At 46.7% G+C, this 27397-nt stretch overlaps 1 protein-coding gene across 2 annotated transcripts; it reads left to right on the top strand.

The window, feature by feature from the left end:
• The first annotated feature begins 5494 nt into the window (after nucleotides 1-5494).
• ARHGAP1 (Rho GTPase activating protein 1) lies at nucleotides 5495-26439 on the top strand. Of its 2 annotated transcripts, XM_068193580.1 has the most exons (13): nucleotides 5495-5633; nucleotides 6418-6510; nucleotides 11776-11805; nucleotides 16976-17063; nucleotides 17300-17431; nucleotides 17921-18007; nucleotides 18592-18690; nucleotides 19398-19505; nucleotides 20753-20829; nucleotides 21214-21291; nucleotides 21837-21965; nucleotides 22119-22222; nucleotides 22649-26439. In XM_068193580.1, the coding sequence occupies exons 1-13, from the start codon at nucleotides 5495-5497 to the stop codon at nucleotides 22826-22828; spliced, it is 1344 nt and encodes a 447-aa protein (XP_068049681.1). In that variant the 3' UTR covers nucleotides 22829-26439. The 2 variants fall into 2 exon arrangements, with proteins under 2 accessions (XP_068049681.1, XP_068049682.1); XM_068193581.1 differs by lacking the exon at nucleotides 11776-11805.
• Nucleotides 26440-27397: the final 958 nt, after the last annotated feature.

Genomic DNA, 27397 nt, shown 5'->3' with positions numbered 1-27397 from the left:
AGTACCCGTGCAGCATTCCTATTGTTTCACAAGCAGTATTTCTAGGACGTATCGTCTTGACTGGCATAAAACGGGGCGACGTGCTCTTTTCTCGGCTGGCAGCTCCTTAAAAGCGACGCGCGGTCCGGACCGACGTCCCGCGGGGGTTGCAGGGCGCACACATGCCGGGGACAGCTCAAGGCGCAAACCCGACGCTCGGGAAGGGAAGGCCGGGCCGCTCATCCCACCCACTCTGGGCCTCGGCACGCACCTACGAGGGGCTCTGCCTGCGGGGGTGGCTCGGGCCCCCGGCGCCTCCGCAGCCGCCGCCTTGGCCTCTGGCGCTCCGTGCCGGCGGAACGCCGCGAGGGAGCGGCGGACGCGCCCGGACGGCGGCCGGCAGCGGGCGGGGCGGGGCGAGATCCCCCGGCGGCGACACCGCGCTTCCGGCGGGCGGCGGTGACAGGCGGGCGGTACGAGCGGCAGGTACCGGCACCGGCGGGGCGGTGTGGGGTGCCCGGGGAGCGCGGCCGGGCCCTGCCTGCAGCAGCGGGGCCCGGAACCCTGTCCTGGTGCTGCTGGGGCGGGGGAGAGGCCCGGCGGCTGGGTTGGGGCTGAGGCTGAACGGGCCGGAGCTGGGCCCAGAGCCCCGAGCGCTCCGCCTGGGTGTTGCCGGGCTCGCCCTGTGTGAGGGAGCGGCTCGGTTCGTCCGCGGTGCGCGCCTGGCGGGAGCAGCGCGGCTGGGGAAGCGCCGCGGGCCCCTGGGCGGGCAGAGCCGGGCCGGCAGCCCTTGGTGTCCTGGTCACCGCTGATCCGGGCAGGCGGTGCAGGTATCGCCGGAGCGGCGCCACCGGGCCTGCTGCTGGCTGTTCCCGACCTCGGCGGGGCAGCTCCTGCGGCGGGGCTGGCGCTGAGGCTGGCTGCCATTAACCCCGGCGCCCAGCAGCAGGGGCTGGTACTTGTCCTGCCTTCAGGCAGTTGGCGTGTACTAGGGGACGTTTGTTTTAACAGTGTAAATAGCAAATCCGTGAGTCTCGTAAGCAATCCTGAGTTCGCTAAGGGGTCTCCCGGGAGATGAGTCGAAGGGAACGGGAGAGAGCAGGTGTATAGTGGAGGGGGTGATGAGGAGGAGGAGTAGGAGGGCTGCGTGTGCCCCACTGCCTCCCTCACATGTGAGTCCTGGGTGCATCCTGCACGGCACTGAGAGCAGATTCTTTACTTTGTGCAGCAGCTCCGGAGAGGACACTTGGGGAGTTCAGCACTTTTGCCCTCAGACCCTGCAGAGAACCAGCAGTGGTTGACTGCTCGCTAAGTTGGATTTCCAGCTGGCCGGAGGTGGCCTTCAGTAAACAGATTGAGATGACTGAGGAAGGAAGGCTGCTCAATTAAAAAGCTGTTGGAATAATGAAGGACCAAAGGGCTTCCCTGAGCAATAGTGTGTCTGTCCTGAGTTTACTGGTCATGGTGAGCCAGGATAAGGTCTGGCCCTTGACGTCTGCGTTTTGTCAGGGTAGTACCAGGGTAGTGATGCTCTCGGTGGTATCATCAGTCTTGATGTGAGGGAAGACAAGGGGTGGGCTTTGTGGGTGAGTCTTGGTTCTGGACCTCATTCATGCACGTGAGTACTCTGAAGGTCTGCTGCTGAGTAACTGCTCCTTTTTCTTTCAACGTCCTTGTTTTTAACACTATAGCAAAGTGCAGGGCCTTGATTGATATGTACAGAAAAAGAGACACCTGTGCAAATAAACCGAAACTGGGAGGAGGTGTGGATGGCAGCAGAGTCAGAAAATTAATCCCGGAACCAGGACTGTGTTGCATCTGACCATTGCTTGCTCATCTTGCATGGAAGAAGAGGCCACTTTGCTTCTGTAATTCTTTATTGTGCGTACAGCTCCAGGGTGTGGTAATATATGCATGTACGTATTTTGAGGTGTAATTAGCTTCTGAACTAATAATACATCTGGAAGAAAAACAGGAAAAAGAAACTCCTAAGCAGATGTAGCTTAGAAATAAGTGATAGAAAAGTAATGAAACTGAAATTGCAGAAAAAAATAGTTTTCATGAACAGCAGCTACCAAGATTTCCTGGATGTAATGTGAATGGTCTTCCTTGGGTAAATTCTGGATCTTATGTAAGGAATCTTCAGTTCAGAATTTTTGTGGAAATTGTAGTTTAATGGTCTGAGTTCTCTCCTTTAGTGGAGTGTGTTGTTCTCCATCATATGTCTCTCTTATCTAGGAAAGTTAATTTTTATTACACAGCAAGTGTTCAGGTGTAGTGCAGTTGCAGAAAACATACTTAAATACTTGGAAAAAATGGTAAGAGTTAGCTCTTTAGAGCCTGACAGTAAGTAAATGCTTCAGCTGCCATGTGTGATTCTTTAGGTTTTAAATCTTTGGCTAGAATTTTTGTTTTTCAAAATCTAGGTATGTAATTTTTCCTATCATATTATTTGCTATATGGAGTTTACCACTTGCATCTTCTCATGCACTCTCAGGTTCAGTTTTTAAACTGAGTTAAATCTGTTGAAATTCTCTTTTATTGTTAAAAACCATTCAATGTTTTTAACAAACGCTTTACCCATTTTAACAACTATATCACTATGATACATATGGACTTTCTGTTTAATGACAGATCCTTAGGGATCATTTTTGAGTACACAGGAAAGCATCTCATGCAGCTGCACTATTGGAAAGTGAAATGTGTATCCTTATATGAAGAGCCTCAATTTGTGTCTTACATGCTAACTCCAGTTCTCTCTTTCTCAAAGCCTACCAGTTCCAAAGCATTTAGAGGATTGCATGTCCTAAACTGCTGTATGGTTATCTGATGTGAGATCCCCTGCTTTTGGCTTTTGTATGTTGGGAAAGGGCTGGAAAAAATTCTGCAAAACCTTCTGGGGCTCTCTGGGTACTACAGTATGGTTCACAAGAAGGATCTGAATTCTAGGTCTTCTGCTCTGCATCCTGCTTCCATTAACACCATGGAGCAGTAACCTACTGCCAAGGAATGGAGCTGGCTGTGAAATCTACGTGAAAGTGTCTGGAGAGCCTTGTTTGTTTTTCCAAGAGGTGAGGCCAGAGCACTCTCCACTGGGCTCTTTTTGCAGTGTGGATCCTACTAACAACTTCTTCCACATGGTGCCACACTAAGATTAATTTTATGCCTCAGGGGAAATCCCCCAGTGCTGTCTAATAACCTGCTCTTCTGTCTCTGGACAAGTGCTGCAAGTTGACTGTGAAGCCAAGTGGTGAGTGTAGGGACACTTGGTGACTTGCTGGCCCTGTGGCAGTACCGTCACTACTCTGTGGGGAGGATTTGGATTTGGTCCCCAAGTGTTTCAGGACTCGGCTTTGGGGAAGTGGTTGCTACCAGGCATCCCCAAGAATCTCCCGTGAAAGGCATCTCAGTGGATTGCAGCAGTTGAGTATGGGTCCTCTGACCCCACTAGGGCTGGGAAGTCCCTGAGATCTGTGAATGCTGAGAGCCTGTCCTGGGCAGCAGTGGATGCTTTCTCAGCATGGAGCACTGGCTTTTGGGGCTGCTGAGCTCCTGTGGGAAATGCTTTAAGCTCGCTGAGTCATAGGAGTCAGTGCCTGCTGTTACCATAGAAATCGGATCAGCTGCTGGGGGTGGGGAGTCCTGGTCCCTTGGCTCCACTGCTGCATGGTTCCAGCATGAGCTCACGGAGCTAGGGAACCTGATTTCTCGCTCCTTGCCCTGTCGAGATCAGAGGAGGTCAGGCAGCTCTGGCAGCCCTGACCAGAGGGCAGGGAAAATAATTTTGCTTGGATCTTTGCATGGCTGCAGTGGTGGGATCCTGTGTGTCTGATGTGCTGTCTTGATGACCCGCTGTCTGTATATGTCATGCTCTTTCATATTTTGGGTAACATTGCATTTGATTATCAATAGCTTCCAGTCCTTTGGGAGCCCCAGAGAGATGAAAACTGGTTGTAAACTGGTAAGTAGCAGATAAGGGAGGAAAGGAAATAAATAATAAGCTTGGAATGGTCCAAAGGGAGAAGAAAACCAATATCCTGAATAAACTGAATATGCAGTTTCCTGTGCTCTCAAAATGTATCCCCAAGCTTGGTGGCAAGTATAGACCTGAGCATGGACGTGACACCTTCCAGAGCTCGGTCTCTCACAGATTTTGTCCTCTGTGCTCAGTCTGAGTAACTGTTGCATTATTTTCTCTGGATGAATATACATATTCAAGCTCTAGGGATGGAAGATGCAAAACATCATTGCCCCCTCTCAGTTCTACTAAAGGAACTGCGAATATACTTTTCACACTAAGGTGTTGTGCCTCCTCAGATCATCTTTGAACCCTTTCCTCTCCTCATAGAGCAAAATAAGCACAAGCATCTCTGTGAAACAGTGTTATAGAGACTCTTGCTGATGCAAGGTGTCACTTGATTTTTCTACAGTTCCTCTTGGCTTGCTGCCTGCTGACCACTGAATTACTGTCCATGTGGTCTGTTTGAGCAGTCCAGATCTACATAGTTGTCCTTTTTAATGTTTCCTTGCTTACTTCCAGGAGACTGAATTCAGAGGATAACAGCTGCTTCCCAAGGATTGTCCCTAAGAGCTGGTACTCTTAGGAGGTCCTGTATGCTGTGCTAGCTCAGTTCCATTTTTAATGTATCTTCCGCTTCAGATGAGAGTGAGAAATATTTGCAAACAACAGCAAATGCGCTGAGCTGTTGTTTCTTGGACCCTCTTAATTCTTTGGTCTCCTTATGGCATGCTTGGTGAAAAATACTCATTCGGGCAGTATGGCTTTAAATGAAAGAAGTGATTCCTTGCTGCTAGCTGTTATGTCGGATAAAGGATTTACTGGGTGATGCTGAAAGGAAATGAGGATTGTATGTGTATTGTTCTCCCTGTTTTACTAGCTCCACCTAAAAAATTCCTGCTTTAAGGAGTTGTTCACTTCTCTGTTCAGATCTCAGCACACTGAAGCACCCACTTCAGTGTTGTTGAGAGCTCTGGTTCTCCATTATGGGGAGAAGGAGGGGGGGCGATTCTTGGGAAAGCTTCCAGCACTGGGCCAACTGTGGAAACAGCCGGGCTTTGTGCCAGCCGTTCAGAGGGAGGGGGAGCTCAGAGCCATACAGGGAGTGTATCAGGCAGGGGCTGGTGCAGCCTGTCACCTTCTGCAGAGTCCTGGTGCTGCTTCTGTTTCAGGAGAGAAAAGCTATTCTGCCCAGAGCTGTGGTCAAGCAGAGACTCCTTGAGAGGGTTGGTACAGCTCTTGATGGCCTTTGATAGCAATTGGCATGAAAGAATCTGACATGTTGTGCCTCCGGTGAGGAGGAGGAGTTCCTGCTTCTGTTAAGGAGGAGGGAACACAGTCTCTGGTTAAGTAAAGATAAGGGAGTATTGGGGGGACATCAGTGAGAAGAGGAAGCATCTCTGTGGGGAGGTAGATTTGTGATCTCTGTGTCTCATGTAACAATCTCTGCAGTCTGTGTTCTAGACTCAGCGAAATAAACTGTGGTATTTGGGGACCATGGCTACAGACCCTCTCTCGGAGCTTCAAGATGACCTGAACTTGGATGATACCAACCAGTCCCTCAGCCAGCTCAAACTGGCCTCCATAGATGATAAGAACTGGCCAGCAGATGAAGTCCCTGCTTTTCCCAAATCAGGTAAGTATCCTGCTTGTTTGGGATCTGGGTTTTGGCCAAAAAGCAGTTGTTTGTTTTGCAGCATTGTGGTCATATCTACATATACAGAGAGCCCCAGCTCCATTTAAAAGCTTTATAGACACATTAAACTTGCACCACACTCAAGTGAATCAGCCTCAGTATTGAACAGCACTAAAAAGTGCAGAGCCAGCTGCTGTAAATATGCTCTTCTCAGTCCTGTGCCTGGCAACATTTTGGTGCTGACAGAATAGATGTGCTGTAAATCTTTGAGTATGCTCCATTATGGTCTCCTGCAGGAGTTTGGCCTTCTGGAATGGAATGGTCTCAAACTTCCATCTGGGAGGTGGGGCTGGAGATCTGAGTTGTTGCTCTGAAATCCTGTGCTGTGAACTATGAACAGAGAGGTCAGGAAAATTAACTGAAGGATATATAGTATGACCATCCATCAAGGGACTATGTTAAGATCCTCCTTTCCAAAAAAGCCATGATGATGTGCTTGGGTTTTGTCTTTGTGAATATTTGTGACATATCTGAACATTTGTTTGAGAGAGTGTACATTCTGAGGGACACATATGGATCTCCTAGGACTGAGAGGACTCTTCTGAAGTCATTGCTGCTCTTGTCCACTCAGAATTTCAAAAGTGGGTTTTCAACGTGTATAGTTGTATACATTAGTCCCTCCCATGTAGAAGTGCCATTTTTTTCTCATGCCTCTATCTCTTTGTACTTGCCAATGTGCTCCAGATCCCTTCTTCTGATTGCTTGTTTCTTGTACTTTGTTCAGATGATTCCAAAGGCTCCCCTGAGCCTGTCACTCACCTGCAGTGGGATGATCCCTACTATGATATCGCCAGGCACCACATTGTGGAAGTAGCAGGTAGGAACCTTTCTGTTTTCTCCTTTGGTGTCTTTGCAGCTGGGCTGAGGAAGGACTTTGCTAACAGGGCTCTGGGGACATCTGCTGTTTGCCAAGCCCAAGTGGCAATGACAGGTGGCACAGAAAGAGCACCAAACTTCTTGAATGTTTGTGATATGTGTAATTTTCCATTGACTTCAGCTAAACTTGGGTTGCTTCTTGGCTCTTGCTGACTTGATTACATTTTTGTCGGGACTCGGTTGCTTTTGCTGAATTGTTTTAGGTATGGCTCGTTACTACATCCCGAGCACAAAAGTGGTTTTTGCTTGATAATGCCACAGAAATTATGTAATTAAGCAATACAGCTGTAAGGTCCTCAGCTGACAGAGTAATCCACAGTAGGTGGCATCACTCATATCTGAATGGCCAGAGCTTGCCATCCTGTCCAGATGTAATATGTGCAGAAATCTGAAATAGAGGGAATAGGCCTGTGTTCCACTGCAAGGAAAGACCTGTTCATTCAGGGTCACAAGCATTTGGATTTTCTTTGTGTTTTCTTGTCCATATTATTTTATTTACACTAACCCTTGATGATATACTGCTGGGACCTCCATGAGAAAGAGTTTTGGAGGTATTTTTTAGGTTGCTGTGGTGAGCCTTAGTGAAGGGTAAGGCCAGTTTGTCTTGTGTTCCTTGTTTTTAAAAAGAAGCAGCATTTCTACAACTGGTTGTAACTTGATTCATACTTCCTGCTTGACTGTAGCCACCTCCTACCCCTCCTGTTGCCACCTCCTACCCCTCCTACTGCCATCTCTCTGTCCTTTGGTCCCTGCCCCACATGTGAATTGTCAAGGAAGCAGAGGCACAGGCTCTGTGCCTCTGGCACAGAGCCTGGAGGCAGGAGAGGCAGGAGGCTGAATCCTCCTGATTCAGGGTTGTTCTGCAGCAGAGTTTGACCACAACGGAGAGTCTCAAGCACTTACTTTGGTAAGAGTTGTCTCAGTATCATTCTTTTCTGGGCATTTTTCTCAAATGAGCTTTCTTTTTCCTGATCTCTCATGTTCCATCTTTTGTGGAACAAAATTATAATGACAGACTCAAAACCTTGTTTATTGTTTTCCTGCTCAGTTTGACAGGCCAGGTGTTTGACATTCGGGCTATTATGCCATATAGATTTGCCAGAAGTGTTTTCATTTACAAATGTGTTACTAAGCTTCTTTTCCGTGGGACTGGAGTTTCAGGACTGGAGTTTATAGAGGTCTGCACCCTGTTGCTGAAACATTTCAGTACTAATAGCCAGAATATTTGGAATGCAAATGGCACAGGTAACTGCTGTTTGAGGACTCTGGGAAAGGGTGAGTTAAATGATACAGTTGTTCGCTTTAGGCTAAGCTTCAGACAAAGTGCTTAGCAGGGTTTAGATCAGAGACATTGATAAGACTGGAATGTCAGCGCAAACCAAGGATATACTTTGCTGCCTCCTGAGATAAACACCACTCTTTCTGAGGGATTTCTGTTCTAGAGTAACATGACTTTTTCTTTGACAAGCTCTCTGAATGGAGTATCACGCCAGTGGAGGTGTGTGTCAATACTGTTGGAATGTAGCCATTTTGCCATTTGATACAGTCTAGGGTAGCAAATGAAGAATTTGCCAGCTTCCTGAAAAGATTCCGGGGTGGGATGGTGGCTGACTGGGAGCTGTGCCTGCATTCTGAACTCTTCCCTGTTGAGGTTTAAATTTGTATTCCTAGTGAGCTCTGTGTCCCTGCAGTGTCTTTGTATAGTGCAGAAACGGCTCAGAGAAGCTTCTGTTCTTGGCTCTTGCTGGCCAGTTTTCACCAGTAGCTGATGTGTCTGAAAGCATGTGATGGTCCCACACACGCCGTGTGGTGTGATGCCTTTCTTGGCACTGGGAGAGCTTGGAGCACAGCTCCAGACTGAGGATTTGCTGCCATGTAGGTTTGAGACTTGCTGGTTTCTCATCTCCTGAAAGGAGAATTTAAGAGGTTGATCAAAGAGGTCTGACTTGTAATCTTGGTTCTGGGGTGAAGCTGTTAATTTTTTTTTTTTGGTCAGTAATTGATAATTTTAACTGTTCAGAGTATTGGACAGGGTAGTCTTCTCTGGATTGTCGCTGGAGGCAAACAATCTGGGAAAGCCTGGAAAAATCCTATTAGAGGTAGTCTGGAGAATAAAAATTTCACTGGAGGATTAATATGAAACTGTTCAGATGTGGCTCTGCTGACAAATTGTGTTTGTCAGCAGCTCCAGGTGCAATGAACACTGGCTATGCTGAGCCTGAAACAAAATTACCCTAGATCTCTTGTAAATATTAGCAAATGGCAGCAGATCAAGGATAGTTTTATCCACTCTATTGATTCATTAGCTTTCTGTCCCATGTCCTTCTCTGTTCTGCAGTTCAGAACAGAAAGCTTGTGGCTAATTCTGTTCCTGCCTGCCCTGAAATATGTTCTGGGATGATGATGCTATTTTGAGACAAAAGCAGAAGGCTGGTTCCCATCCTTGCTGAACTCCATGATCCCAGTGTTATCCTGTGTGGTCAGAAAAGTAATTGCTTTTTGCTGGATATGTACATGGTGTTAATAACTTTTAAAAAGCACCGTTTTGATGACAAAAAAGCGCACTCATTTTCTAGCTGACCTTTCTTTCTGATTCAGTCCAAGGCATGCTGGATTTGAAAAATCTGGCTATCTGACCTAAGAGGGGAAAGTATTGAAAAATATTTTGTAGAATTTGTTAGAAAAATAAGTTTCTGGAGTTTGTTTTTAATTTAAACATAGTACAGCAGTTTCATGTAGACTCTCCTTTGTGCCCTATGCTCCTGTCTCTTCTGGGGACTGGGATCTTGTGGGAAGAGGCTGTCCATGGGAAAGGAGCAGGCGTGTCACTGCTGTCCCATGTGGTGGTGTGTTACACAAAGATGACAACAAAAGGCATCAGGGCCACCCCATTCCTGAGGGAGTACTCAGAACTGGAGTATTGTTAGGAATCACAATATTTTAGTTTAAGGAAACATTCTTTTGGTTCTGGGACCTGATTTTGCAAAAGAAGATGTTAGTGTTCTGCTGGTCCTTTCAGACCTGCCTTAAGGTCTGTGTTTAATGGAGTGTTTTACGCAGGCTCTGGAGAGGTCTCTGTGTGGTTTTGTTCTTCTTAATTCTGAGTGCCTCTTTTTGTGAGCACTGTAGCAGTGAAATTCTTCTTTACATTTGTCCAGAAGCTGAAAGAGAGGAGGCTTGATTTCATTGCACAGTCCACTTCTGTGGAGTGTTGTTTTCCTTGCTCACGTCACGTAGCATTCGGAGGAAACACAAGCTCCTGGTTGAGGGCTGTTAAGGAAATATCTCAAGTTTCTGTTACGTTGAGAGTTTCTGTGTTCTTCTGCCAGTTCTTACATGGCAAAGACGCTGCTTCCATCTTCTTGGGGGTTGATGCAGACTAGATGTGACATGGTCTTGGCCTTGAATTTTAGCACAGGCCAAATTGCAAAACTAAGGCAGGTAGTTAATAATAGTCTAAAGGAAGTTTCTGGAGATGGCAATTCATACTGGAAACTTGTGGTTGTGTGAGAAGAGCAGAGATCTTGTCAGCTCTGGCAAGGTGTTCCTTCCTCGTTCTGCTGCCCAGTCTGAAACACTGGTCTCTTCTTTGTGGTCAATATGCAAAACTATGGCTATGAGGTTCATGAGCATTCCTATTTTACACAATAACTGCCTTGCTTTCTTTCGGGATAAGAAAACAGGGGCCTAACATATATTAGCATATGAATTTCTCACTGCCATGGGGGGTAGAAGATAGTGTATCTGTGGTGAGGAAAGTGGCTGTCATTGTATACTCCAGCTATGTAGTCCCTGCCCAGTGATTTCAAAACTTTGTTGGAGCTCAAAGCATGTTTCTGCTAGTTTGTGTGGGAAATCTGCTGCCTCACACCATTACTTGTCAATCTGTGGGGCTGCCCTCGCAGAAAAGCTGTGATGCCAAATAGGTGTAAGACCTGTAACTGAAGTGGGAAAACAAGGTGGAGAGCTATGAGTGTACCTTTTGTGTTACTGGATTGAAGCTGCAATTTCAGCAGTAAATAATCTATTTTCGTTGGTGATTCTGGTACCAAACCTACCCAACAAACATGACTGCAGGTGCTAAAGCTGTAACTGGTGCTGATGATTTGCTGTAGGTGTTGGTGATTGACATGGGGAGGTAAAATCAATCTTGGAGCACCAGTAGCTGTTGTTTCTCTAGGCAGGCAAAGGTAGAAGTGGCAGACAAAACTTGTGTTGAAGGTGTGTTGCAGGGTGTCTTTGGTAGCTAATGGACTCAGCAGACACCCGTTAGCAAAGGATAACAAGGGTCCTTTTCGCTTCAGGCATGGTACATTGTTACTGGCTCCATCAGTACAGACTGCCTGCATTTCTGCTGCTTTTGGATGTAGTTTCTGGCTTTTAACTTTTTTGTTTGTTCATTTGTTTAAGAATATTTTGAATGATAAAACATTATGAATTGCCTCTATAGAATTGAGTCCATCCACAGCAAGCCCAGCTTGTGCACCGTATTTTGATATGCAAGGTCAAGGGAAGGGAGAGTATCTAAGGAATTTTAAGTTTCTGTGAGAGGCTGAGAGAATGGAGAATTTCTTCCTATGACCTCTGCTCTGCAAAGGCTCCTGTCTTGATAGGCCCATGTGGGTCTGTTGAGTATATAGCTGTGAGAGTGATGGAAAGGGGCTGGGTGTGATAATAAATGCCTTCATAAACTAGAGGAATCTTTTTAAAATTCTAATTGGCAGTTCAATTTTTTTTATTCAGAATCTAGTAATCATGAAAAAAAGTTATGGGTGTGGGATGTGTTATTCATATGGTATAATGCCATTCTCTGTACACTTCTGAAGTTGTTCAGAGGACTTCAGAATTGCAATTGACCCTTTTAAAAGTGGCAGTACAGCAGTTACCATTTTGGTGGCAGAGGAAGCGTAACAGTAAGGGCAAGAAATTTGACTATACAGTTAATTGCAAATTCAAAAAGGAGATTTGGGAATCAAGGGTTGCTCTAATTGTTGCTCAAGTAATTGCCTCTAATTGTTAGATAAGGCTGCTTTTTGCAGAGGAGCACGGGGGAAAGATGAAATGGAAGGAGTTTGAATCTTGCAAGACAGCAGCTAAATGCATCCCAGTGGCAATCTGGCTAGGCTCTCAGACTTTACCCTCATGATTACTTTCTGGGAAAGGATGCAAAGCTTGGCTTGCTATAACTTTTTTTCTATTCCTCCAGACCAGGGTGCACTTGATGGGGCCCAACCAGGTAGGTAGATTTTTTGTGGCACTAACATTTGGTTCTGTAGATCATGGTATTCCTTTAGCATGACCATGGCCTGTAGCTGGACTGTCTCAGGGGAGCCCAAACTTTGCTCAGCCTTAGGCTGCACTGGCAATTTTTCAGGAATCCAAAAGCTACACAAAATTGTTGTCTGAGGGCTGCACCTCTGCCTCAGGCACAGCAGAATCATCTGAGCCAAATTTGGTGTGTGGGCTTTACTTTGGGCACTCTGGGGCTCATTGGTCTCAATGTAAATCCTGTTTCTGTCCTGTCATGGTGGTGGCCTGCTTGGACCAGTTCAGTTTGAACTCCAGTTTATCCTTTTATCTTATGTGGTTTGGAAGTTCATTCAAGGATTGCTTCCTATTCTTTCACATGATCTGCTGCTGCACTCACATGCTAAGCAGCTGGCACTTAAACTGGATTCTCCATCTGAAAGCAACTGTTATCTACTTCTTCTCCATTTGGCTACAGAGATGTTGTGTTCTGGTAACTTGTTTGCCCAAAGCTGTGCTTGACTGCCCTGGGCTTGCTGAGCATTTGTTAATACTCTCCGGACTTCAGTCCTAAGTCTCAATAATTTGGCTGCTGGTGCTTTCATGCTTATCAATGTACATGAACACTCCTATTGGTGTGAAATTCTTACTGCTAAGACCTTCACACAATTCATGGAAATGCTGATTCTCATTTCCTCATTATGTGGAGTCTTCTCCCCCTTTTTCTATGCTTTCAGACATCCTCCCACTCTGCAATCTTTAATCTGACCCTCTAGTATATTTTTGTATCCGTTAAAGCTATATTCACTTCATAAGGCTTTCTGATTCTGGCAGTGTTTGGATATTGGGAATATCAAGATGGATGAAATAATGTATTAAAATACTTCTGCTTTGAGATCCTTGCCTTCTTTTCCTTCAGGGCTAAATCCACTTAGGAATTCAATAGGCAACTAAAATCTACTATACTTAAATGTTTCCAGCTGTGCCATAAGCTTAGCACAGCTAATTGAAATGAAATTACTTTTGACAGCTATTTTACTCACAGTGGCTCCACATGCTAAGCTTTGTGAAACTTGTGTAGTAATATTCCAGTATTCTGTACTGGTGCTCTTTCCTTGACCCTCAACTCTGTTAACTTTGCTGTTTTAGCAGTAACACTAGCTTTCGGTGGCAAGTTTTATCCATCTGCATTGTCTCAGTGTCAAAGTACTAGGATATTCCCATATGAATCTTTCAACAAGATGGGCACCTAACTGAGGCGACCTGATGAAGGTAGGAATGAGCAGTCTCTAGACTGCAGTTAGGCTGCCTCAAATCATGACATCAGTGCTAAATGATATATTTCAGGATATGTAATGGATATATTTCTATTTACCTAGAAATAGTAAATAACAGGATTTGCATGTCAAGGATGTATTTTCCATGTTGGCTGTGCAGATTCATCTAATGCCGTGTCTTGGGACATTACTGCCATCTTGATCTGAATTTCTGCTGTGATACGTTTGTATTGCTGCAGGTTTCAGTCTGAAACATTTGCCTCAGTATTTTCATTTCAGCCCTTTTAGAAGCTTGGCCTTGCACTCATGGCTTGGAAACACAGCAGTGATTTTCCTTGCCCCGTGTCTTAGAAGTGCCCTGGAAATGTTGCTTTTCGAGCGAGAGGAAAAACACAGTTCAGGCCTTAAAAGTGTCATAAAAATATTCAGGAGTTTATGTTCATCAGTGCTACGAGTTCATATCTCTTTAGATGAGCAGCTGTCTTGACTGGCTTTAGATACTGGCTACTGTCTTGCTCTTCATTGTTAAAAGCAAAATAATCTGAATCACATCCTTCAGGGAGGTAGTTTAATTCAAGTGTACATTGAAAATATTTTTTAAGTTGGGGTGCTCTGTGAGTACTGATGGCATATAATTCGTTATTGGTTTGTTGTTAACTATCGAGCATTCCTCATCTGGGAGAGGTAGGAGGCAGCCAGAGAAGCCAAGTGATTACTTCATGGTCTGTAGTTGTGTTCAGTGGAAACTTCAGCTATTTGCAATTGCAAACAAGAGGTGAAAACCTAGATACATAAGATTAATACTGCAATCAGGAAAGCAAATAGTACAAGGGATGGAGCATCTGGGAAAGATCAAACCTGATAAGAATCTGTTCTGTAGGAGGCAGAGGGGCCACCTGAAGGTAGTTTCCTCCAACAAGAATGCATGGAATGGGCTTTAGGTTCTTGTTTATAAACTGATTGTTCAGCTTCGATGCTGAATTTTTGATTTTGTCATGTCTGAAGCAAGGTGACTGATCAGATATATATCAGGTAGAAACAAGATTGGCAGTTGATGGTTTTGAAAGTTTCTGTGTTGATAGGCTGAGCTCAGGGTGATGAAACTGGAGCAAAACCCAGAACTCTTAAAAGGGCACGCTCGTTCCTTTGTAGGTCTCATGCATAAATTCATTCTGATTTGGAAGGCAAAACAGGCCACTCCTTTTTCAGTCATCCAGGGCACTGTAGTTTATCTTTTGATGTGCTTGGTCCTGGAAATTGTCCAGGGGATACATGCCATCTCCCCTTTGAAAGAATTATGGATTGTGTGTTTATTCTTTACCAGCAATCCCAGGCTATGTAAGGAACAAGACTGTAGACTTTGCATAGGCCTTGCTATAGGCTTTTATGTCATTTCAGAGAAAGCTATTTATGGTATGTCATTCTGGAATTGTGACTTGTCAGGTCTGATAATCAGTGCCCAGAAGCCTGAGTTGCATGTATGGTCACCCACAACATGGCACAAACATGGTACTGTACTGCACCACAGAGGCCTGCCTTGATTAAACTTGAAGTCTGCATCTGACCTTCAGATCATCCACTCTGATGTGAAATGCAGCTTCAGTTAACTGAAGATATCATCTGTTCTGAATTTAGCATAGAGCTTTGTATGATCTGTCTTTCTGACTATTCTCTTTCATGAATATAAAACTCAGCAGATTCTCAAATGCTGATCTTCTTGGTGCTTTATACAGGCAAGACCCTTTGTCCTTCAGGTAGACACATATGAGATGCTCAAGACCAATGGGAAAGGTCACAATATGCCATGTTTCTTGCCCGGGACTTTGTAACCTGCACTTAGTCTTTTAGACAGCTCAATTACATTAGACCTGTTCCTAAAGCTCACAGCAAGCTACCAAGAAACTCTGGGGTAGGCAGAGAGTGGGCTACTGTGGGATGTGCGATGTGATGTTGGTCTTGTGGCCTGGCTGTGACTGTACCTGGTTATTCCAGATGAGCCTTGCATCACTCTCTCCTAGTCCTGCATTCCGGGTCATGTGTCCTCCCCAGCTGCCCCGTATCTCCGCATGTGTATGTGTGTGATGGCCTGTGCGCCCCTTTCCTGGTCCGTACCTAGTGCTGCCGCAGTGTCCTTAGCTTTGGTAGAATTTCTGGCTTGTGTGCATCAGTAAATTCTGTGTTGTCTGGTGACTTGAAAATGGGACTTGCAAGGTGAAAATAAAAATGAACAAAGTAGCAAGAGAATCTGTTCTGGCAAGATGGGGGCAAAAGGAGGCCAGTGGCATCTTAATGTCATGGCTGGTGTGTATTAATTCTCTGGCTGCCATTTGCAGCACCCAGTGGTCATCTGGTACTAACAGGCAGCGTTCCCAGAAATATCAGGTTTGCTATTCTGAGACCTCAGTTGCTGCGTGGCAAGTGTAGCCAAGTGATAGTTGAGGGCCAGAGCCTGTGCAAAGGTGAGAAAATGGTGGCATGAATATTGTAAATCCATGCTGAGAAAATGATATATTTCAAGAGGAATGATGTATTGCAGGTCAATCCTGCATAAGTAGTGATCCTTGCTGCTTTTCTGTGCTGTGGTCTGTGTGAGATGGTTTACCATATGGGAGTAAGGAGGGTACTGTTGTGTATAGCCTCAACAGCCCTATTCACTGTTGCACTCTCTGCTTGACAAGAAAACACAGGTTTCAGATCAGGGTGAGTAGCTAAAAAGGTGGGAAGACTTTTACCCTTAATACTAAAGGAACCATTTCATCTCCACTGCTGCTAAAAAGAAGTCATCTTTGTGGAAATGGATTGGGTGTCGTGTATGGGAGAGAATCAGACTTTCCCTCAAACTCTGTATGTCCACAGGATTTGTGACCTGGTTCTCACTTATGCAAATCTCTATTCCCCAGCATGTCTGCTAAGCTTGGCCATGTGTGTCTGCTTGGGCTTTGTTGATGGGGCTGAGATCTCTGCTGGCAGAAGTCCACTGACGTTGAAGACTTGCTTTGGGGAAAACTTGGCTTGTTGTCTCTGAAGCCTCAAGTGGTGGCTGGGAGTGTCCTCAATGACATGATAGTGCTTTATGGATTATTTGGCTCCACTGTGATGGGGGCTGTTTTCTGCATGGCTTTTACAAAGAATGCTTTGTCGCGCTGCACGTTGCAGCACCTTCCGTCTCAGGCTGGAAAATCTCTCTGTGGATGGAAAATCTAGGAAGCAGTGAAGAGCTTATTCTACAATCCTCCTGGAGAATCCAGCAGCCCTGCTTGGCCCATCTGTAGAAGACACTTGTCTTTGGAAAGATGAGAAATCATCTGGAACTCACCCAGATGAGTTCTCATCTGGAAGTGCTCTTTTTCTAGGAATTTCTTGGTTTCCTGGGTATGAAATGGCCTGTGTTCTGTGTGCAGAACTAAGCTCCAGGTGAAGCAAGAAACAGATGCACCAGACTATTAGAAGTTAGTCTGGGACTGTATGCAGGGTGGAGGGAGTTATTTTGCCAGTGAGGGGCAGTTTTCCCTGTGCCTCTCTGGACATGCATGCATCAGGAGCAATGCCCAGGCACAGTTTTGCAGGATTAATGCTCTGAGCACTCTGCTCTTTACTTGCCTCCATCCCTATGTGCCCCGAGGCATTCTGGCTTCCAGTCCTTCATCTCCTTTCAGGGCTGGAGCAGGGAATCTGTTCTTCATTCTCATTGTTGACTTGCCAGGCCCTTAGTGTTCAGGTTTCTGCTTCCACACTAGGCCCATGATAACTGCTGAAAATTGGATTTCGCTTTGCTGGCAGCTGTACCTTGTTACCGTGGTTTCTCATTCTTTCTTTACCCCTTGCTGCCAATACCACAATTAAGTCCTTAACTTCCTGTAATCTCTGGCATTTTATCTGCAGGTGATGACAAATACGGAAGAAAAGTCATTTTGTTCAGTGCCTGCCGGATGCCCCCAAGTCATCAACTAGATCACGTGAAACTGCTGGGGTAAGTAGAATCTTAGGCTGCTGTTAATTTCTTAAATCTGACCTAATTCTCAGCTGCTGGATTCCTGGGGACAGATCCATCTGCAGTAGCTTCTTTAGCTGGACATGTCCTCCCATGCTTACCTCCATTGCTGGAGATGCAAATCCTCTGTTATGGCACACAAAAAGAGTCACAAAGGGAGGAATAGCCTCTCTCTAGCAGAGCACAAAGTGAGTTCATCAGTTCTTTCTTCTCAGGTACCTGAAATTCACACTCGACCAGTATGTGGAGAGTGACTACACTCTGGTGTACCTGCACCATGGCCTGACCAGTGAGAACAAGCCATCCCTGAGCTGGTTACGGGATGCCTACAGGGAATTTGATCGCAAGTGAGTAAAGGTGCAGCAAGCAAGGATGTTATGTGCTGTTCTGTAGCCTAATATAGAGGATCTTCTCCAGCTCCCCTATGTAGCTTGGTGATCATAATTTACTGTCACTTATTCTCCTGCTTAAGGAGGTGGACTGTTGTTTAATACAGACTGAATCATAGGATAAACAGGTCCTTCTGTAGTTACATCCTTTAAGCCAGCAGCCAAGAGCAAACCCAGGACCTGGTGCAAGTGTGTCAGCCCCCTTGTAGGTTCCTGGGGAGACTGCTCACTGGTTTTAGATGAATCTTGGAATACAGGGTAGCATGCCATTAGGCTGCTGAGTGGCCTGACACTGCTATAGAGCATGGGAGAGCAGAGGCCATGGATGCTGGGATGTGGTGAGGCTCAGTGCAAAAGGCACGAAGCAACCAGGGTGCCTTAATCTTGTTGAAAGGTTGGTTCCTCTGCTTAAAGTGCAGCTGGTCATTACTGGGCTTTTCTTGACAGGTACAAGAAGAACATCAAAGCCTTGTATATTGTGCACCCAACTATGTTCATCAAGACCCTCCTGATACTCTTCAAGCCTCTGATCAGGTAGGAAGGAAGGGCTGTTGGCAGCTCACCTGCATGCTCACACTGCAGGGGAACGAGGCCTTCTCAGAGGCGCACAAGCGGAGCCCAGGCTGCCAGGCCTATCCTGGAGTCTCTCACCTTTTTCTATCTCCTCCCACTTCTGAGCTCAGAAATACTCACACACCAGAAATACCTCTTAAGGAACCCACAGAACTTGCAGCTCTGTGCTACTCCTTTTCTCTCCAGCCAAGCAGAAGTAAAAAGTTGCAGGATCTGCAATTCAAATAGTTAATTTATTGTGATATTGAAATAATTGGTAATAAGATCTTCTCAAACCTACTGCTGAACATAGGAAGGAGAAATCCACCATTTGAGGGAGCCTGCTGCTGCTAGGGCTTCTAATGTATCTTGGAAAGTTTTTGCATCTTCTGGTAAAATAGATGAAGTGGGAGAGTGACGTGGGTGACATCTCTTCTGCTCAGCCATACCTACCCTTTGCCCCACCGATGTTTCTTGCAGCCCTCTGCTCTCCTTTTCTGTAAGAAGTCAGTTATGTTACTGGATTTCCCAATTCCTCACATATCTACTTTTCTCTTGTTTTTCAGCTTTAAATTTGGACGAAAGATTTTTTATGTGAATTACCTTAGTGAGCTGGAGGAGTATGTGAAGCTGGAGCAGTTGGGGATCCCAAGCCAAGTGCTAAAGTAAGAATACTGTCTGTGTCCCCCTTCCTTAGGGCTCTGTGAGAGACGACCTTTTGTGAAGAGTGGCAAGGGAAGGAAGTGATTGGTCCACTCAGGCAGTGGCTTTGCAGGGTGTGCTGACAAGTTGCCTTCAAGACTTGGTTTCTCTCTGTAGTCCTTCCTGTATGTCCTTGGCCCCAGTCCCCAGTTCTGTCTTTGAGTTAAAAATCCTCCTGCAATGGAGCACCAATCCTGCATCTCCCACTCACCCCTTGGGGACTTTCTGCAAGATACTGACCCTAACACTGACCTGGAGCTCATGGTGTGCATTTGCTGTCATCTGGGCACCTGCTCAGCTCATTCTGCACTGCGCAACTTGTCTTTGGGGCTTCCCAAAGTTGCCATAATATCAGTCCTACCAGACTGCTTCCCTGTCCCACACCCACACATGCATCTGTCTCATCACAGCAGTGCTGTCCTGGCCTCCCGCCCATGCTGTTACTCGGCTACTCTAACTCTTGATTGCAGATAGATACTCATTTTCTCCCTGCTTTTTTTTTTCTGGCAACCAGATGTTTGTTCTTGTGCTCCAGAGCTGCCTGTGGTGGTTTTGTGTAGGTGTAATTGACTGTACCAGTCTGGTGCTGTTAACAGTGGGTGTGCAGTGCTGGGTTCATGCACTTTCTGGAAGGTGGAGTGGCTTTCTACTAGTCTGTGTTTTGCTGCAGGTATGATGAATACCTGAGATCCCTGCAGAAACCTTTGCAAGTGCCCCAGAAGCCAACACCCCCACGCCCACCACTGCCAAACCAGCAGTTTGGAGTCTCCCTACAGCAGTGAGTATTTCTGGACTATGTTGCTTTTGTCCTGACTTGCTTGATATGAGGTCACTGAATTTTTTTATTACTTATTTTATTATATTTGGTATTACTGAACACCATCAGAAAATGGCTGCGAAATTTCTTGCAGTTCAGACTTCCTACGAAATTTTAATCATTTTCCTGAGGAACTCTGTGCTCATGTCCAGATCCTGACTAACTCAGTTCAGTTCCAACCTCTTGATCCCTGGATTAGATTGTTTTTGCAACTTAGGGTCACTAAGGGAGGAGCAAAATAAGAGCCATGGAGACAGCTTTATGGCACTAGAAACTTCCTTTTAAGCAAAAGAAGTCTGTAAGAGGTTGGCTGACGGGGGTCTCTTTAGGACTATGCTACTTTGAGCAGTGCTGCAGATTTGTTTCTTAGTTGTTTTCCAAATCATAAAATCTATTTTGAAAGCACCTCTATTCAGCCTTGTAGTGAACCCCACTCCCCATTCCTGCACAATGACAAAGGCAAACACAGACACTGGCAAGGGCTGGTGATACTGAGTAAGTGTTGAAGGTATTTTTAACTCTTGAGTGTGGTTTTGCCTCCCCGGGGAATGAGGAGGAGCCATTACTGTGTAGCTAGACACATCCTCTGAGGCAGTCTGGGAACACATTCCCCAGCTTCAGTGCAACATTTCCAGATGGTGTTTGCCATGGTGCCGTGGTGCCTGAACTTGTTAGCAGCCTGGGAGGGGTGAAGAGCTCCAAGCTATCGAGTGATCTGGACAATCGAATGTGAGGGTGGCAGTTAGCACCTTGGTGTCATGAGATTTTCCCTGACAGCCATTTTGTTGATAAATCTTCTGTCACAGGAATGTAGTGGCCAAAATTTTTTTTTTCTCATGTGTCAGCTTCTGTCTGCCCTTGCTCCTATGAGGAAGAAAAAAGGAAGCGTAACCCTTTTCACCTGATTCATAACTAGCATCCTTGCCTTCTGGGAAACCCTTTGCCCTGGCATATACAGGTTGAGATATTTACAGAGGATGGAAAAACGTTCCTGTGGTCTAGTAATGAGCTCATAGTTGCTCCAGTGAATGATGTAACATGATGGGTGAAGAGGATAGAAGGCCTGAATAATGGTTGAACCAGGGATGGGCATAGCAAGATCATACGTAGTACAGCTGGTGTGGGCAAATTCAAGAGTTGGAGGCTGCATGTAGGGCAGGACCAGTCCTGTGTAGCAGTCGTGTGTAACCTGTTGTTTCTTGGTGCAGTCTCAGGGAGAAGAGCCCTGATCAGTCTCCTGTTCCTCTGGTGGTCAGAGACACCATTGCTCATTTGCGGGAGCATGGTAAGTGTTTGGGGAAGCTGCAGTCCCATATCAGTGACCTCTGTTCTGTCCAAGGTCCCATCAAGACTGTGGTAAGATAAACAACAGCAGTCTAAAATAGGGTGTAAAGCCCAAACTAGGTGAGTTAGCCTTCACGTGAGATTGTGGAGGGCTTAGGAGAACTCCTTCTTTCAGGAGTCCATGTTCCCTCTGTGTAAAAGTAGCCAAATGCCCCTTGTATCTTTTGTCTGATAGTGGAAGCAGAAAGAATTGTACTCTAAAAAAGGGACTTGTTGATATCTGTCTGAATGCCCCACAGCATGGATTTATAATTGTTAAGGCCAGCATTTTTAGAGACTCTCACATGGCTGACTTTTTCCTTCTCCATCTGCTGTCACTTCACAGCTCTTAATACAGAGGGGATTTTCCGGAGATCAGCAAATACGCAGGTTGTCAGAGAGGTCCAGCAAAAATACAATATGGGTAAGTGCCCAAAGACATCAGAGCCCCTCTCATTCCCTAATGATTACTGTGCAACTGCAACTGTGTAGGATCTAGTCCATCGTGGATCCTTTCCTCCTTTGATAGGTCTGTAGGTGAGGCCTCATCTTGGGGTATGACCTGAATTGCAAGGGAGAAGTATCTGGTATTTCTGCTGTGTGGAAAGCATATTCCTTCCCATTCATATTCCCTTTAATATCCTTTTTTTTTCCCTGAAAGTTTCCCTGTTTCTTGGGGTGAAATACACCGTCTTACTCTGGTTATACTGAAGGGACTTAGGAGGACCAGGATGAAACTTAGTCATGTTTGATTTGATGACTTCTAAAGATGTAATGTTGGATTCAGCACTGTTTTGTATATGATTTTGGGACATATTTTTCTACTCTGCTAGAAGATGTGGTACTTTGGAATTCTGTGTTTTTAAAAATACCTCTTCCTTAGTTTTGGGCTCTGACCATCATGTCTTGTCCTTTGGAGGAGATGCTGCTTCGGCCAGTGAGCATTGAGTCTCTGCTCTACTTTCTCAGGTGTGCCTGTAGATTTCCAGGAGTATGAAGATGTCCACCTCCCTGCTGTGATTCTCAAAACCTTCTTGAGGGAGCTACCTGAGCCTCTCCTCACTTTTGGCCTCTACAGCCATGTTGTCAGCTTCCAGAGTGAGTTGTAACAAGTGCTACTCCCTGAATATTGCACTGGCTAAGGGCAAAGATGTCTTACTTAGTGGAAACGTGCATGGGATACCTTGTGACTGCCAACAGGGCCTTCATCCAGGGTGGGTGCTGAGGATTGTCCTGTCTCTTGATTTTTAGGTGTGGAGGAGATGAAACGTGTGGATGTTGTTCGCAAAACGCTCCAGGATTTGCCCGAAGAAAACTACCAAGTGCTCCGTTTACTGACAGCCTTTCTGGTGCAGGTGAGTGCTAGCCTAAGCATTTGCTTGTCATAATGCTGAGAGGTGCAGGCAGGCCTTCAGCCTAAAAAGTGCAGGCATACAGCTGGTGTGGTCTATACCAGGGAGAAGGAAAGTTCCCCAGGGTGGAGGTAGAACTACAAAGTAGCTGAGTAGAAGAGGGGTCTCAGATCTGCTTTACAGTACTTCCTGCTGCCAAGAAAGCCACTGCAAGGCCATTCAAGCAAGAGGGAAGATCATGAGTGGTGATCTGGATTTGTAGAGATATTATCTGACAGTGCTCTTGATCCTGTTGTTATGATATGGCCTGGCCCGCTTTTCTCCTCTTATTTTCTCTGTGAGTCTATCAGCTCTAGCTTCGGGGAGGCTAGAGGGCAGCTGCTGTGCTATTCTGTAGGATTCACAGTGGTCTCTTTCCTTCCCACTTAGGTCTCTGCTCACAGCGACAGAAACAAGATGACAAACACCAACCTGGCAGTTGTGTTTGGCCCAAATCTGCTCTGGGCCAAAGATGTGGCCATCACTCTAAAAGCCATCAATCCCATCAATACCTTTACCAAATTCCTGCTGGACCACCAGAAGGAGCTGTTTGAGGCGGCAGAGGCCTGAATCCAGGCCAGCCCACACCTGCACACTGTGCCCACCTTCCCCCTTCTTTGTCTTGGAGCTGTGACCAAGCTGTCTCCAGTACAAAGGGACCACTGATCTTCTGGGTGATGAGCAGAGTGAGGGCTGTGGAGATGATGGTGAAAGTGTGCAAGTAAGTGAGCAGGACACCTGCAGCTCTGGATGGGGAGGGGAGCTGGTCTCCCAGCTGCTGAGACTGGAGTCCTAACCCACCTGCGCAGCTCCTCCAGGGCTCATCACCAGTCTTCTGCCCTATCAGATGACCTGCCTTCCTTTCCTCCTTCCCTTATGTGCAGTTTTTCTGCCCTCCTGGTCCCTTCCTCAGCACAGATCTTTTTATTCAAGCTCCCAATAGCCCCAGCTCACCCTCTTTGCCTCAGCTGGGCTGTTTGGGCTAGGGCAGGGTTGCTGGGTTTTGTGATGGAGACATTCTTACTGTGAGTGCCATTTCTCAGCACTGAGCATGCATGCTGCCTTTCCCCAGGGGCACCTAAAGCAGGGAAGGGAGCAGCAGCCCTTGTGCTTCAGGTAGCAGCATGTCCTGCACTTGCAAACACCGCTCTAGGCCCCCTGCTTTTGGTAGGCAGGTGAAGGACAGGCTCATGGCAATGGGCTGTGTTACCTGTCAGACTCCAAAACAATGAAGGTGAGTTTAGCCCAAAGCCCAGCCCCTCTGGGGTCACCCACTCCAGATACTATTCAGTGTTTGTTGGACTGTAGTGGGTGACTTGCCTCCCATAGTTATCCAGCTCAGGTGTGTTTGTCCCTCCAGCAGCACTTCCAGCCTGGCTGAGAAGGTTCATGCCAGGCCTGGCTGTGATGCGGGCCAGCTATGACCCTTTGACAGCTGGTGAGTCTGAATGGCAGGAGCAAGTGCCCTGGTGGCACTGAGCTGCTGAACACCATGAGGATCACCATCTGTCCTGGCAGCAGCACAAGGCCTCCTTTTCTGGCACATGTATCTGTGCTGACTGGCACAGACTGCCTTGACTAGTTAGTTGTCTTTTTGAGCACAACTTTCCCCAGCACAGTGTAACAGAGAGCATGGCCTTGAGGAAAGGTCTAGGGACTGGGGCTAACCCTCACCATGGGGTGCACCAGGCCTGGATTACAAATTTCTGCCCAGATGCTGAGCACTCGTGCCAAAGCTGTGAGGGAACAGCTATTACATGCCAAGGGCCTTTGCCGTGTCTCCTCCTGTGTTCATACTTTCTACCCTGGCATCTGGTCAGATGCATCCTGGATGCCCTGGGCACAGCTGGAGAGATCGTGTTCTCTGCAAGGCAGGCTCCGAGTGGGGTGGTCCCAGCACCTCCCTGGAGCAGCTGCGATACTGTTATAGCATCTCTGTTGGTTTGGGTTGCCTCATTCCCATTACCTGAGCTAAAAAAGAACCTCCTCAGCCTGGGCCTGTCAGGGTTTTAGGAGGGAGCTTCTAGCCTTACTTCACTGGTGTGATTTATCTTTGTATCTTGTGCCCTGTGTGCTTGGGCCAGACCTCCCTGCTGCATCTGGCCTCAGGACAAATCTTTTGGACCAAGCAGAACTGGTTTTTTAAAGCTACTGGATGCTAAGGAGAATTTGCTTTTTCATAACATTTTAGCCTGCCTTTAAGCACAGACCAAGGGTCGGTGTCCCTGGTGTAGTCTCAGTAAGTGGCATGTGCTGCAGGAATTAAAGAGATTGCTCCTTTTGCTAAACTCTGGAATGGGGATGGATGCAAACGTAGGCTGCTCTGCAAGGCAGTGCAGGTCCAGCCAGCTGCCTTGGAGGAGGCTCACCGACATGTGGGTGGGAACAGTAAACAAGAAAGTGAACATTTCTAAGACTGGAGCAAGAGAGGTTCCAAGATGGAACTGGATCTGATCCTTTCTAGATACCGGGGAGACTTTGCCCTGTGGAGGCTACCAGGCTGCTGACTTCTTCAAGTCTCCCTCTTGCAAGACCAGGAGAATGGCCAGAATATGAATTGTTTCATCCTGAACAATTCACAGCAGTAACTAAGTAAAAGTTTTGGAGGGAGAGATAATCTTCTCCTAATTCATTTGTGATCTCTTCTAGAGTGAGTTAGCAGGGCTGATGTGCTGTGGAGGAGTAATCTGGGGTGGACTAGTGTGGAGAGAGGTGTACCTCCCCCAGTGTTTAAAGGGCAGGGCTATGGAGGCTGAGGGAGCCCAGTGCAGCCCCTCTTTCCCTGCAGGTGTCCTGCTCTGTGGAGGCTTTGGTAGGGGGAGAAGGAGACTTGGTGCTCTGACTGTATCTGCAGCTGACACTGACTTCACCTTCATCTCTTAGAGGAAAGACAAAGCCCAGTTAACTTCTGGGACAAATGCTTAAGCTCGGCAATCTGGAATCCAAGTGCCTGCGTGCATGAGGCCTGGCCCTATGCACTCTCTGGGAAAGGTGGCATGTCCTGGCCTTGCAGAGCAGAAAGGACTGTTCCCTGTCCAGTAGCCAGAGGAGCAGCTGGAGTAGCTGGAGTAGCTCCTGTCCAGTGGGGAAAGTGGAGAATACTGCAAGTGTCTGAGTTCTGGCTGGAGTTTCGTGGGGTTTTTTAGGGCTTTTTTTTTGGGGGGGGGGGATTTAGTTTTTTGGGTTTTTTTAGTGAATTCTTGAAATTATGTTTCCTTTTTTAGCAAAATAGAGGCTGGTTCATCCCCTGCTGGCAGGGATTAAAGCCTGCTCCAGTTCAGTGCTTACAGGGACCAGATTCAGAGAGTGTTCAGGGAACTACTACTGCTCATGGTGGGAAAGTGCTTGCAAATCCTGGAAGGGACCCACTGTAAATAGCCCCTTTTCTCTGCTGCTCCTTGTGCTGGAGCTGCTGAGAGCCCTGGAGCAGGCATAGTAACCAGGGTTGCTTTTGCAATCTGTTCTCCTGAATGCCTTTTATTGAAATGTTCCTCCTGTGGTCTGAGCAGAGAACTGGCCCAGGCCTGCCTGCTAGCCTGTGTCAGGTGGGTGGTCACCAGAGCCTGCACCTTCCAAGGCCAGGGGATTAAATTCCCTCCTCACATGGGCAGGGTGCTGGCTGGGGTGGGTTTCTCTGCCTTGTATAGGTTGGGGGTGGTATACAATTAAGGTGCTGGTCTGTGTTGGTTTTCTCCTTGCTATAGAGCTGTCCAAGGGTCTCTTTCCTGGCTTACCTTTCAGGTTAGCTATTAGCCATTTCTTCCTCTTGGGGGTACTTGTTCTGCATCAACCTCCTCCTTCTAGCACCTAGAACACTCCCCTCTGCTAAGCCTCCTGCTGTCTTAATGGCCTCTGATCACTCCCTGGCCCAAGCTGTGAACTGACACCAGAGCTTCTGGGTGGTGCAGAAGGTCTGGGGCCATCCAGATGCCTTGTGTGCTGACATGAGAGAGCTGAGGGCCAATTTGGTCCCAGTTTCCTTTTTTATGCACAGGGGCTCCTGTGCAAAAATTTTGGCTTTGCTTTTGTTGCTGACGTTCCTTGCCTTCTTTGTTGATGTTCATCAGGTGCAGGCCTGGGTTTTCACAGCTCACACTGTTTATTTTCTTTTAATCTGCACCAATCTTGTATTTCACAGTTTGCACTTTTTGTATTTCAATAAAAATCAAAATGTAATCTCAGATCCAGATATGTTTGTCCCATGGCAGCAGCAGTGACACATCTACAAGAAAGTAAGGCTGTCCTATGCTGCAAACCACAACCATGCTGCAAGGAAGGAAAGAAAGTATGAAATGCCTCCTGTGTGAGTAACTCTGAAGAAATACTAGTTTGCAGGAGCCTTGGGCTGGAAACAGAATTAAAACAGAAATGAAGCAGTATAGATTTGGCTCTTCTGAAGAGGGCTGTTCTTCCACATTACCATCTTCCTGTCATGATGAGCAGTCTGCCTAGGATTTCCATGGGTGCCAAGCAGGAGCCACTTTAGGATTAGCTGGCTAAGTTTATTCTGGGGCCAGGTGATACACTCAGCAGAAGCCTGCACCTTCTCATTTCAATGTATGGATTGCTAACTGGATGAACAGTAGTCTGGTTAGGACCACTGCACTCCTCTTGATCCATACTGAGTTCACTACTTTTTCCTAAAGACTGCAATTTGCCTGTTACATCAGTAAGCTTTTTGACTAGGATGCAAGAATTAGGAGTAGAATGGAGAGCGCTGGGGCTAAAACCATCAGCATTGGGCAGTAGCCTGACTGCTGGGATGTCAGTGATGGTATGTCAGGGTGATGTGTTGATGCTGATGTCGACACTTGCATGTCTAAACTGTGTGCTGCTTGTCAGTTTTTACTGTACCAGTTAAGGGCTTCCCAGTGTTGCCATTTCCCCTTCTCCATGTTGACATGGCCCCTGTAATGGGGTCAGTGTGGTTAACATGCCAACCATACAGCGAGATCTCAAACCTCCTCTCAGTGTAGCAGCTGGTCCTTGCTCTGGGCTTTGTCACAGTGACCTGCCTGGCATTGTGCTGTAGCAACATCAGCTCCGAGGAGCTGGAGAGCAGGTGCATCTGTCCCCGACAGGGAGCTGGCACTGGCAGGACCTACATTATGTGCAGCCATGGGCAGTACTGAACGCAGT

This window comes from Anomalospiza imberbis, chromosome 6 (assembly GCF_031753505.1).
Source record: "Anomalospiza imberbis isolate Cuckoo-Finch-1a 21T00152 chromosome 6, ASM3175350v1, whole genome shotgun sequence".
Lineage (NCBI taxonomy): Eukaryota > Metazoa > Chordata > Aves > Passeriformes > Viduidae > Anomalospiza > Anomalospiza imberbis.
Note: the sequence above shows the minus strand (reverse complement) of the source record. Positions and strands in the feature narration are given on the sequence as shown.

Excerpts from the sequence above, each read along its gene's own strand:
- ARHGAP1 (XM_068193580.1), top strand. The coding sequence starts at position 5,495 with ATGGCTACAGACCCTCTCTCGGAGCTTCAAGATGACCTGAACTTGGAT. Across the intron at positions 19,506-20,752 it reads TTTGGAGTCTCCCTACAGCA|TCTCAGGGAGAAGAGCCCTG; the intron begins GTGAGTATTTCT and ends TTCTTGGTGCAG. Across the intron at positions 21,966-22,118 it reads CCATGTTGTCAGCTTCCAGA|GTGTGGAGGAGATGAAACGT; the intron begins GTGAGTTGTAAC and ends CTTGATTTTTAG.